The 13686-nt window shown below is 41.8% G+C and overlaps 1 protein-coding gene across 13 annotated transcripts in view; it reads right to left on the reverse strand.

Annotated features, from left to right (window-relative positions):
* Window positions 1-13686, reverse strand: part of magi2a (membrane associated guanylate kinase, WW and PDZ domain containing 2a) — a 959248-nt gene that overhangs the window by 120067 nt on the left and 825495 nt on the right. For all 13 annotated transcript variants that reach the window (XM_078553297.1, XM_078553298.1, XM_078553288.1 and 10 more), the window contains one exon: window positions 4015-4046. In XM_078553297.1, the coding sequence (XP_078409423.1) occupies window positions 4015-4046 (32 nt within the window). The remainder of the gene's footprint in view (window positions 1-4014; window positions 4047-13686) is intronic.

Genomic DNA, 13686 nt, shown 5'->3' on the forward strand with positions numbered 1-13686 from the left:
TAAAATGCTTTGCCTGGTGTCTGATAAAGTCTATGGGTTGCTGTTGCCTTAATGGAGATAAGTCTGGGAATTTGTTAAAAGTTATGATAGTAGTAATTTGTAGCCATGTGTATGTGTTTAATGTGTTGTAACTTAATAAAATATTTCATTTAGTTTAATATAAAAACCTCTCGGGAACTGGTGGTCTGATTCCTGAATTTAGAGCTGCATCTCAAACATACCACTTAAAATATAGGTTATGACAGTTGTTTAAAGTTTCCCTCTGGGATTTTTAAATAACTCAGCTTTACCAACTGCTGGGTCAAAACAGCGATTCAAGTGCCAGGGAAAATGGCCTACTCCTGGCCCTATGTTCCTCTAATTAATTGGCATTTGGAAAAGTATGTGCTAATAAATGAAAATCAGAACAAATTTATTAAAGACACATCTTATGTGACAAACTTGACCAAGTTCTTTGATGAAGTAACAGAGAGGGTCGACGAGGATAGTCCAGTTGATGTGTAAATGGACCTTTAAGTGGTGTTTGCATCAAAATGCTACATAATGGACTTGTTAGCAAAATTAAAGTCCATGGGATTAAAGGGACATGGGCAGCATGAATACAAAATTGGCTCAGAGGTAGAAAGCAGATAGTTGTGAAAGGGTATTTTTCAGACTGAAGGGAAGTGTATAGTGGTGATTCCCAGGAGTCAGTATTAGGACCACTACTCATTTCGATCTAGATTAATGACCTAGACTTGGGGAGAATTTCAAAGTTTGCAGATGATATGAAACTTGCAAATGTAGCAAAAAAATGAGGATAGCAACAGGCATCAGAGGCTAGATTGATGCACCCCTGCTGGTGTGTTTGAAGGAGGGGAGGGCTTATAAATTGCACCATGTGATCTGCCTGCCGCCATCCCGTCCACTATCGACCTGAAATTTTTTGGGGGCATGGTTGAGGCATCAGCCCTTGGGACTATTGAGGCCAATTAATGCCCCCTTAAGTGCTTCATCCCAATCCTGCTATTTTATCCACGGCAGGCTGAGGCCTGTGCCAAATGGGTAGGCTGGCAACTTTCACTGGGTTGGTGTCAGGCATGGGGGTGGGGAGCAAACATCATTTGGAGGTCCCCTGTGCCCATTGCAGGCAATAGCCCCAAGGTCACACCCCCCTCCTTTACCCTCTCACCAGCCTCTCAAACCCGGCCCCCCAAACCCCCTCACCCCTCTCGGCGCCGATACCCTGAACTTATCTTCAGTCTGGCCTCCTTAACTTCCTCTTCTTTGGGGGCTGGCTGTAGTCCCATCCGTGACCACTGTTCAAAGCTGTCGTTGCTGGGACCACAGAGCTGCCAGCCAGTCTGATCGGAAGTCTTGCTCTGAGCCAATTAGTGCCCTGCTGAGCATAAATGTCTACAGAACAGCTAGCTTTTTCATGGGTGGGCTCCCAACTGACTTTTAATTGGGGGGCTGCGGGGAACACTGCACCGGTAAAATCCAACCCCAGGAGGACATCGACAAACTGGTAAAATGGGCAGACACATAGCAGATAAAACTTAATGCAAAGAAGTATGAAGTGACATATTTTGAATGAGGTGAAGCAATATGAATGAAATAAAACAATTTTAAAGGGGGTGCAGGAGCAGAGAAACCTGGGAGTGTCTTTGAGCCATATCAGTAATTGTAATTATCTGTAAAAGATCAATTAATTAAGCTGATGGTTGTAACAATGGGTGACTGCTGGGCCACACCAAATAATGCAGAAAAGCAGGATACCTCTGAAAGATGTTGGTAGGGTCAGAAAGTGCCTATGTACAAGAATGCTGGTTAAGCAGAAAACCAGAGTTTAGCTGGCGTGAACAGAAACGATTAAACCACAAGGTCAATTTTAACTCTGTGTAAGTGGATGGGTTTTGAATGTGTTAAAACCTTCCCTATTGAGTCAGAGGACTGGCGCTTTGGAGAATAAAGAGGAGGGATTTTGGACAGTCAGATATAGAAATAGAAGACAAGAAGACGACATCTGGCTTGTGTGGGTGGAGCCTAACACCTACCTAGTTAAAGAACAAGATGACACACTCTACTCTGTCCAGTGACTGAAGAGGTGACAACTATTCAGGACTGTAAACTGCTAATATTGATCAATAATACTATATTATTGTATCCTAATTAGGATAAACTGTAACCAATAGGTACCAAGTCTGAGCCCCTTAAATATCTTATCTGGATTGGGGGAGATGGTGACATATGGTAATATCACTGAGCCAGCAATCCAGAAGCCCTGGCTAATGCTCTGGGTGTATAGGTTCAAATCCTACCATGGCAGCGGTGGAATTTAAATTCAATTAGTAAATCTAAATATAAAACTAGTCTCAGTAATGGTGACCATGACAACAATTGTCAATTGTCATAAGTCCCATCATTCCTTCCTTTAGGGAAGGAAATCTGCTGTCCTTTCTCAGTCTGGCCTACGTGTGACACCAGACCCACAGCAATGTGGTTGACTCTTACGTGCCCTCTGAAATGGCCTAGCAAGCCCCTCAGTATTTTTTAATTCATTCACAGGATGTGGGCTTTGCTGGCTGGGCTGACATTTATTGCACATCCCTAGTTGCCCTTGAGAAGCTGATGGTAAGCTGCCTTCTTGAACCGCTGCAGTCCATGTGGTGTAGGTACACCCACAGTGCTATTAGGAAGGGAGTTCAAGGGATGGGCAACAAATTCTGGCTTTGCCAGTGATGCCCACCTACCAAGAATAAAGAAAAAAAACCTCGGCTTTAATAATGGAGGAATAGAGTACAAAAGCAAGGAAGTAATGCTGAACCTTTGTGAAACACTGCTTTGATCTCAGCTGGAGTACTCTGTTCATTTCTGGGCAGCACACTTTAGGAAGGATCTCAAGGCCTTGGAAGGGGCTGCAGAACAGATTTAATTGAATAGTACCAGGTTGACTTCAGTTATGTCGTTGGAGAAGTTACGTATAGAGAAGCTGGAGTTGTTCTCCTTAGAGCAGAGGAGATTAAGGGGAGATTTGATAAAGGTGTTCAAAATCAAGAATACCCTCTTTTACTAATCAACCTGTTCTTCATTTCCAGCATTTACCATATATTTCTACCTTTCTTTCATAATTACATTTTATTTTACTTTGTATACTCATGTGCATCAAACAAAATTACTAATGTTACTGAGGTAGAAATAATGCAACAAACCTTTCTGCCTCCCATGTAATTTTAACAAGCACTTTGCATCCTTAACTGTACACTCAGTATTATAAAATTGTGGCAATGGCATAATTTTCAGATTTGAATGGGCTGCAGGCAGACTCTTGGCACCAGCAAGCACTACACAATTGGATCTAAAATCTATTTGAAACAATCATTAATTTCTTTATCATTAGTAAATAGGAAATAGGCCCCTTGAGCCTGCTCTGCCATTCAACTAGATGACTTATCATTAAAAAAATTGGTAAATATTTTAATAAGGGTGTTTAGGATGGAGTCAAATCTTCAGAAAACGCTTCAAACATATATTTCCTGAATGAATTGCATTTGAAGCTAATGCTACATGAGTTCTTTATAGACAGTGAAACTAAAGCACTAGGTCCCATGTCATTCTATAAATAAAATGCACCAGTAAAAGCAATTTTTCTGTGCACATATGGGGCAGAATTTTACGACAGCGGGATTTTATGTTCCCGCTGTCGTCAATGGGATTTATAACGGCCTGCCACATTTTGCGGTCCCGTCCCCGCCGAAACGGGGCCGTAAAATTCTGCCCCATGGTGTCTATGGAAAATTAGCAAATACATAACACAGGATCTGCACTGTTAAGATTTCGTAAAATTCATTGCATGAATGAGAACAAGGTTTATTGTAAATAGAATTACTGAACATTCAAAAGAACACATTATTTTCTTTCTGGAAAAGTACATTCTAACGAATACTAGCAACTTTCTCCTTTATTCAACAATAAAAACTTGATCGATTTAAAAGCAGCATCAGTACATTTGCTGGAACCAAAGGCAGCACTTACTTGTTTTGAACTCTTCCAGGGTGAGAAAAAGCCTGTAAAAGATCAAAGAAGAAAAAAGAAACACTCTGAGATTGAAGCGGCTTACTATAATGAATGCAGCTTTGTTTAGATTTTAATGTTAAGGTTCTCAGCTGTTAGCAAAAATTTTGCTGCTTGACAGAGCTAAGTGTTACAAATAACTGCAATAAAAATATATATAATCAACCTAGAATTTCTTTGAGTTCTGCACCATTAGATTCATTTTGCATTGTAAAAATCCCAGGAAATGATGGCATATTAGAGTTATGCTGACATTGTGCCAAATTTCCTAAAATATTTGGGCTGCTCCGCCAATAGTCTTGCTTAAACCTCAAAGATTTGTTAATCATAGCCCCATACCCAGTCAAAGCAACTGTGATCACCGAAACAGTTGAACAACTGAAGAAACAAATAGATGATTCGCTAAGCTAGAGTACTGCCCAGGTAGCGAAGGTGAAAATAACTCCAGTGTCATTTTTATTTCTGTTCATTCATTAATAATGTCCTCAGCATATTCATCAACTTAATTAATTCTGAAGCACATGCTCGCATCTGTCTCATACATGTCTTGGGGAAATGGCCCAATTCACTCATTGGTGTTATGATATCACTTTAAGGGAATATGCAAAAGGACAAGTAGCCAGGATGTAGAGCAGCATGTAACCAGCAGCTAGTAGTGTGTATGTAGTGTGCAGTGGGAATTGCAGCTGTGCTGTCCTCGTGAGTAGTAGCTGCTGAATTCATAAAGTAGATCTATCTGCTGAGCCATCTTGTACTGAATATTCAAATAAACCGAGCCTATGTCTAGTTTACCAGTTGTGTGTGAGACTGGTAAGTTTATATAAAGCAACCATAGAAACGCAACATGATGGCAGCGATGTGAATTTGAAGATCTCAGGATGAGCCACAGACAAGGTCTGGCACAATACAGAGGCTGTATGTACATCGAAACCCCGGGAGGAAGAGTCCCTCTACAGACAGTGCTTTGCAGAACATTGAATACGCGATTTGTGGACTAACCGTATCATGGTTAATGGGAGCAGCAAGTCGGTTCAGAGTCGTGCTGTGCAATAGGTTTTGAACTGGGCAGGAAAAGCTGCAGGTCCTTTGCAACATCCTCCGGTGCCATTCCCACACAAAAGACAAAAGCAATCGAAACGGAAGAAACCTGAACTTCAGCTGCAGAACAAAAGGGAAGAGAAAAAACCCAGTAGCTGCGCTAGTGAATCGCTCCATTGAGTAGAGAGGTTACAAATCCCCTACACATCAGGAAGATGACCACCAAATTCCGCAGCATGAGTTTGAAGGCCACAGATGTACTATCCAAATTTAGGCTTTTCTGACAAAGGATGGAGCTATGCTTTTTAGATTTATCCATCACAGAACTGGATAAACAAGTGGTGAAAATAAAGATAGCCATTGGAAATGAGGGGCTGCATACAGTCGACGCTTCAGGCCTGTGTGAGGAGGATCAGAAGGAGCCTGTTAAGCTATGGGACATGCTAGAGGATCAGCTTTATGTAAAAGTGAACTTCAGAATTCATTGTTTGGAGCTCGTGTCCCAGAGACGGCAGCCACAAGAATCAGTTGATCAGTTCATCAGCAGGTGCCGTGATAAGAACAAGAACTGTGTTATTTTTGGAAGCTGCGCTGTCTGAATGGATTGTGGAGCTGGTTATAGCTTTGATGCTGATCTTTTGGAGAAAAAGAGAGGTCACAATGTTGACAAACTGCTAAAAGATGGCAGAAAACATGAAGCCATCATGGCTGGACAACAACACCTGCAAGTATTAGGTGCAGCTACCAGTACTGGCGCAGTAGCCAGGACACAAGAAGAAAGAAAGCCACGTGCAATGTGCAGTTTATTGCACTCACCACGAAGCTGTCCTGCATTCCAAGATCTTTGGAAGATATGCGGTGCCAAAGGACATTGGGCTCACCTATGTAGGAAATCTGGTTCTGGAAGTGCAACCAAAGATTACAGTAAGATACAACCAAACAAAAAGCATGTGCAGCATACTGGCAGCAACAACCGGAAGTGCACCAGAGACCCACTTAAGCTCAAGCCCATATACGAGGTTAGCAGCAAAACAGACCAGGGTGAAGATTCAGAGTGGAAAAATCTTCAACTGGAAAGCAAACAGGCTTTCCACAATGTGAATGTGTCACAATGTGTGGATGGATCAAACAGTTAAAGGGTTTTGCTACTATCAGCATCATGTGCTCAAAGAAAAAACAGCAAACACATGCTCACAGCCAAAGTCGACACAGGAGCGAGTACAAAAATCTTACCAATCAGAATCTTGAAGGATATGTATCTGGTTCGTTGGAAGTCAATGATACAACCTACGATGGCCAAACTAACGGGGTTTAATAGGTCATCCGCTTATGCAAAGGGAGGTGGTGGCAGAGTGGGCAGTGGTATTGTCACTGGACTAGTAATCCAGGGACCCAGGGTAATGCACTGGGGACCCAGGTTCAAATCCCAAAATGGCAGATGATGGAATTTTAATTCAATAAAAATCTGGAATTAAAAGTCTAATGACCATGAAACCATTGTTGATTGTTGTAAAAACTTATCTGGTTCACTAATTCCCTTTAGGGAAGGAAATCTGCTGTCCCTACCTGGTCTGGTCTACATGTGGCTCCGTGCCCAGAACCTACACCACATGGAAGAAGGCAGCTTGCCACCACCTTCTCAAGAGTAATTAGGGATCGGCAATAAATGCTGGCCTAGCCAGCGATGCCCTCATCCCATGAATGAATAAAAAAAGGTACATTCACATTTAAATGCAGCTATGACAAGTCTGCCTGGAAACCACAAGTATTTACCAATAGTAGGATTATCGGCATGTATGGAACTCAATACTGCGATCATGCACGTGATCACCAATACACCTAGTGCAGCAGAAGAGACCAAGAATAAAATGTATTGAGTCAATTCATGACATACAGCAGATATACCCAGACAGATTCAAAGCTATCGGAAACTTCAGAGGTAATGCTACACTACACCTCAGGGAAAGTGCAATTCCATTGATCGACCCTCCAGGAAAGTACAGTGTGCACAAGTAGGAGAAGCTTAAGAATGAATTCGACATCAAGGAGTGTAACAGCATTATTCATCGTGTGCACCAGCGCACCGACGGTGCAGTTCTATCACGTGTGTTCTGAAAAATGGTGACATGATCCAAATCTGCTTGGACCCAAGATGTCTAAATCTTGCTCTAAAGAAGTGCTCATTCAAGATTTCAACATTCGAATAGTTGAATCCCAAATTCACAGAAGCAAAGTTCTTCTCCAAGTTGGATGCCAAACATAGATATTGGTCGGTTCATTTGGCAGAGGGATCTCAAGAAATCACTATATTCAGAACACCATTAGGAAGATAAAAGCAAAATGCTGTGGATGCTGGAAATCAGAAACAAAAACAGAAAATGCTGGAAAAGCTCAGTAGGTCTAACAGCATCTGTGGAGAGAGAAAGAACAGTTAATGTTTCGAGTCCATATGACTCTTATTCAGAGCTAAAGAGAAGTAAAGATGTGATTAAATTTATATTGTTTAAGGGGGTTGGAGTAGGTGAAGCTGGATAGAAGGCCAGTGATAGCTGGAGGCAAGGGAGAGATTGCCAGAGATGTCATGGACAAAAGGACAAAGGGGTGTTAATGATAGTGGTACTGGCTAGAGGAGGTGCTGATGGTGGCATTAAGGTCAGAAAGTAGAATGTGATAATAGCCGGACAAGGGTAAGCACTCTGGAAAGAACAACATGAACAAGTGAAGGGGGGGGGGGCGGGGGGGAGATTGAAAATAAGATACAAGGTGGGGATAAAAAAATGAATAAAAATGAAAATAAATAAAAATAAAAATAAGTGGATAAAAAATAAAAATGAATACTGAGAAAGGGGATTAAAAAGGGGGTGAGGATGGAGGAGAGGGTTCATTGTCTGAAGTTGTTGAACTCAATGTTAAGTCCGGAAGGCTGTAAAGTGCCTAATCAGAAGATGAGGTGCTGGTCTGATCAATGTAAACACAGAATGCTGCTGCATTTATCTCCTAGAGTGAAGATCTTACACTTTTCCAGTAAAACAATCTGGGTCTTGCTTTAATCTTTAAAAGCCCCATCACCCAGGCCTATTGTCAGGCAGATTTCAGAACAGATCACATGACTTCCTTCATTTTACCTTAAATTAAAGACAGAGTCCTAAAACATAACAATCTTATAAGCCTTATAATTGTAACAAAAGGTGGAAATTGCAGAGGTACTGGCCATAACCTTCCACTCCCCCTCAGATACAGGTGTGGTGCCAGAGAACTGGAAAATTGCAAATGTTACATCATTGTTCAAAAAACGGGTGTAAGGATAAACTCAGCAACTACAGGCCAGCCAGTTTAACCTCAGCGGTGGGTAAGCTTTTAGAAACAATAATCTGGGACAAAATTAACAGTCACTGGATAAATGTGGATAAAAGACAGCCAGCATGGATTTGTTAAGGGCGAATCACGCTTAGTTAACTTGATTGAATATTTTTTCTTTATAGATGCTGACAGACCCACTTTGTATTTCTAGTACAGGTACCGGGTCCCTTATCTGGTGCCCCAAAATCCAGAATGATCCGAAAACCGGGTCCCGCTCTGGAAACTACAATTCCCATCAGGCATTGCTGTCTGTTACATTAGGGTTGCGGTGCACTGATCCCCTGCTTTTTGGGTCCAGCCTTATTTGCTCCATGTCGGGATTAACAGCAGGGAAGCTGGCCTGGTCCATCCCTCATCCGTTCCCTGGGGTAGGGAAATCGACCCAGGTTTAAATTTTAATTAATTACTATCTAATTCCCCCCACTTCCCCCAACACGGACCCAAAATCTGGAAAATCCAAAAGTCAGCACACGTCCAGTCTTGGGCTTCCCAGATACGGGGTCCGGTACCTGTATTTTTATTATATAATTTAGATTTTGACGGTGTCTTTGACAGAATACTACATAAAAGACGGGTCCTCAAAGTTGGAAGTCAAGGGATTAAGGAAGGAAATGCCTCTGAAGTGTTTAAAAATTGCCTGAAACAAAGCAAGGGTATTATATATAGGACTGAATGCATGTGGAATTAGAAATAGACAAATAGGGGAATACTGTTAATGTTCGCAATGTACAGAAATTAGTTTGAAGTGGAGATGGTAACAAAGGTGCGAAGCTTTCTGGTGATACCAAGCTGTCAAGGGATTGGACAGACAAATAGCAGAAATCATTTAATGTGGAAAAATGCACATTGATGAGATTGGCAAGGGGAATGTTAATGGAAGTGGAAGAGCTCTCATCAGAAAATTAGTCAAATCTGAAAACTATAATTAAAAAGAATTCAGTGTACTGTATGCTTCAAAACTGAAGCTGCAGCATTTTAATTCAAAGTTGACACACCAACAGCTGCAGAGAGTGAACATTTTTAATGCTGCAGTAATAGAATGTCTTTGGAAGCTGATTGAACATAAAGGCTGAATAGGAAAATAGATATTCTGTTGAACTAATGAGGAAATGTAATTATGGGGAATGACATGCAATTATCCTTACAAAGCTGTCAAGACTTATTAGAATTTTTAACAGCCATATAAATGAAAGCAATTTTAAATTCTCCAGAGGCAAAATTATTTAAAATTCTCTATATATGCATATGTAGATATATATTTAGACGAAGCTGATCTATTTTTGTGCAAAAGCTGCGATTGTTATGGAAATCTTGTCACATTAGTCACTTAAGGAAAGCAACAAACTACTGGCAGCACTGCTTTTATCTGAGAAAAATAACTGACAATAATTTGATGGAATAAGTTACCATAAACTGCCAGCTGAAACAGAATTTAGAATAATTAATTGTTGAACCACCTGCAAACATGCCCACTCTCAGTCATCCTGTGTGTCATGGAAAACTATCTCCTTCCGTAATCTAACAATTGTGTTGGATCAGAGTTCAAGTGTGTGTGTTTGGATTCCATCTTTGACCATTCATAGACTTGAACCTATACAAAATTTCTAACTCACCACACCTGTGCTTGCTGAGTTCTCATCCTTGTGGCCAAGCCCTTCATGGCCTCACCCCTCCCTATCTCTGTAACCCTCAGCATTCCTCTAATTCTGACCTCCTGTGCATTTTCAACTTCCTTTGCCCACACATTGACATCCATGCCTTTAGCTGTTAAGGCTCTAATCCATCTGCTTCTCCACCTTTCACTTCTTTAATATGGTACTCAAAGCCTACCCCTTCAAGCAAGTTTTTGGTCACTTGTCCTAATATCTCCTTCTTTGGCAAGTGTCAATTTTTGTCTATTACATACCTGTGAAACTCCTTGGGAAGATTTGGTATATTAAAGGAGCCATATGAATGCAAGTTGTTCTTGTATGTTTCCCAAACCTTAATCTAATTATCAATTTGCACAATTCGAATTTGCAATAGTTCCTAACCAGGTGAATTAACATCAGTCAATCTGTTCTATATGGCTTAACCTGGACTAAAGAACTTGGGTAAATATGCTACTATAATAAAAGCAAAAAACTGCGGATGCTGGAAATCCAAAACAAAAATAAAAATCCGCAGATGCTGCCAGACCTGCTGAGTTTTTCCAGGTATTTTTATTTTTGTTTTAAATATGCTACTACTTGGACTTGTGCTTTATCAGTACAATGACTTGGATCCGGCAAATGTTTTGTCAGGTCAAATTTTCAACGGCATCAGTGCTAAGAGTGTGGCTTAGAGGTATCACACCTTTAAAGCATCAAAAATCCACAGAACAAAAAGTGACATGGGAAATAACAGCTGCATATAGTGACATTGTTATTCCTGGAAGGAATGAAGACGATTGGGTAATTCCCCTGTTAATCACACCTGGAAACTGCATTGCTGTAATTAAATGATGGGGATTGATTTTATGCATATAATGTATATATAAATATCCTTTACTCACTGCATTTTGCTGGAGAAGTCAAATCACTCTGCTTTTATTGGGAGATGTTGCTGTAGCTTCAGTCATGAGATCTATTTACTGTAGTTCAGATACTCTTTCTAAATAGACACTACAGAATGTTTGCTGTAGTGTGCTGTTTAAGCAGACTCCATTTGCTGAGAAAATAACTTTCAAACTGACTTTGTTTGCAGTAAAATAGACTGTTTGCTGTGAATTCTACTGTAAGCCCTGTCCTGCCTTCAACTCACAGGCTGACACTCTGGAAATTAAAAGCTTTATATTTACTCTTTTTATCTTGCCCTCCTCAGTATTGCTAGACGGATCCTATCACTGTCCTGCCAGACAATAGGATTCTCCCAGTGAGTAAAATCACAAGCTCACCCCTGCCAATTCTGTTAAATCCAGTTTTCACTTTCCCAACTGCTACTGAGCCACAGGACCCTGTTTCCCTGAGGCTTCTAAAGCACAGAAACCTAGGGCAACATTTTCCCCCCTGCGGGAGCAGGCATGGGTGGGCAGGTTCCTGATCGGCATCCCCAGTTGGGGGCGCGCTGCCATTTTATGTGGGCGGGCCAATTAAGGCCTGCCCAGCGTGACATCCGCTCGGAAGCGCTGTGCGCTCCCTGTGCAGGTGGGGGTGAATTCCCTGAGCCGGGAGTGCGCTCTTTCGCGCATGCGTGCGAAAGAGCACACAGATCTCCCTGAGGCAAAGTGCTGCCTCAGGGAGATCGGCTCAAATGTGAAAAGCAGTTTAAAAAATAGAAAGAATTTTACCGACATGTCCCCTCATGTGACACTGTCACATGAGTTGGGACATGTCCATAACTTTTATTTTAAAATATTCTGAAATTTTAAAATCCCTCATGAAACCTCATCCCACCTGTGGATGAGGTTTCATGTTTTTTCAGAAGCTTGCCTGGGCTCCCGGCCTGCCCGCCAATCTTAAGGTTGGACGGACAGGTCCATTAATTGGCTTAATTAGTTTTTCAAAGGCCTTAAGTTGCCGAACTGAAAATCTAAATGACGTGTCATTTTACAAGTCGGCGAGCAGGCTCCGCCCCCCCGACCGGAAAGTGCAGCCCCCAGTGTTCAAAAAAACTAAAATCTCTCACTGCATTCCTATTTTTTTATTCGTTCATGGGATGTGGGTGTGGCTACCAGGCCAGCATTTATTACCCATCCCTAGTTACCCTAGTTCAAAGGGCATTTATGAGTCAACCACATTGCTGTAGGCCAGACCAGGTAAGGATGGCAGATTTCCTTCCCTAAAGGGCATTAGTGAACCAGATGGGCTTTTACAACAATCAACAATGGTTTCATTTAATTCCAGACTTTCAACTTGGTTGAAGAGGTGGATTTTAAGGAGAAAACGTAGAGGTAGAGTGGACTCGGGAGGGTGTTTCAGAATGTGGGATCACATCGGCATCGGTGGCAGGATGGAATTTTTTGACATCAGAGTGGCATCTGCAGAGGGATCAAACACCCCACACACAACACCGATTTTCTTAGCACAATCCACGATAAATCAGACCACAAAAATAAACAAAATAGATGAGTTTCTTAAATGCTACTTTTACCCCAAACTGTTAAGACTTTGTGCAGGGAACCCTCACAGTCAAAGTAGTTCAGTTGGATAATAGTCAGACTCTTAATACCAGGGACATTTTTGAATTCTGCACAAGATAATAAATTTCTTAAGTATTTTATTCAAAAAACATTTTTATTGCTTTTTAACAAAAATATTACAATCAATTCTCCATAATCTGAGTTCATTGGAAGTTGGGAATCTCAGTTACTGAAATTTCCTGATTATATTTCTTCATTCACTGAATCGTCAGAAGCATATTTCAAAGAGGGATCTGATAAATGATAGGTAATTTGGATACAAGAACTTGCAATTGGTTAAGGGCTGCATTGTATTGAAAGTCTGTGTCAAGCCAACTTAGAACCATAGATAGAACCATAGAACACTACAGCACAGAAAACAGGCCATTCGGCCCTTCTAGTCTGTGCCGAAATATTATTCCGCTAGTCCCATTGACCTGCACCTAGTCCATAACCCTCCAGACCTCTCCCATCCATGTATCTAATTTATTCTTAAAACTTAAGAGTGAGCCTGCATTTACCACGTCAGATGGTAGCTCGTTCCACACTCTCACCACTCTCCGAGTGAAGAAGCTCCCCCTAAACCTTTCCCCTTTCACCCTAAAGCCTAAATCTTCTTTGTTTTAATGCAGCAGTTGACATTCTGACACTGCATTTGTGCTCCCCTAGTGTTCTGGCACAAATAAACACTGGGCAGAATTTTATGTTTCCTCAGCTGGTGGGTTTGTGGGTGGGAGGGGGAGGGGGAGGGGGGGGGTGATGAACACAAAATTTCTCGGATGGGCTTCCTGCTGAGTTCCAGCCGCCCTGGCCTCTCTGCAAGTTTATGCTGAGACAGGCGAGGTCTAAGCCGGCTTGCCTGCCTGCGCCCCAATTAAGGCCCTTAAGTGGCCAATTATTGACCACCTAAGGGCTGTTTCCCAACCAGCCTCAATTTTCAGGTGCAGGGGGAAATAAACCAGGTTCAGGCCTTAGGTGGGAAGGGGGCTGCAGTTCCATCAGCAGCCCCCTTTTAACATCAGGCGCCACACAGCCCCCCCCACCCCCATTAGATCTAGTCACCGCAGGCCCTCCCTCCCCACCCCCAGCCTGTCCAC

The sequence above is a fragment of the Cetorhinus maximus genome, chromosome 12 (assembly GCF_964194155.1).
Source record: "Cetorhinus maximus chromosome 12, sCetMax3.hap1.1, whole genome shotgun sequence".
NCBI classification, from domain to species: Eukaryota; Metazoa; Chordata; class Chondrichthyes; order Lamniformes; family Cetorhinidae; genus Cetorhinus; species Cetorhinus maximus.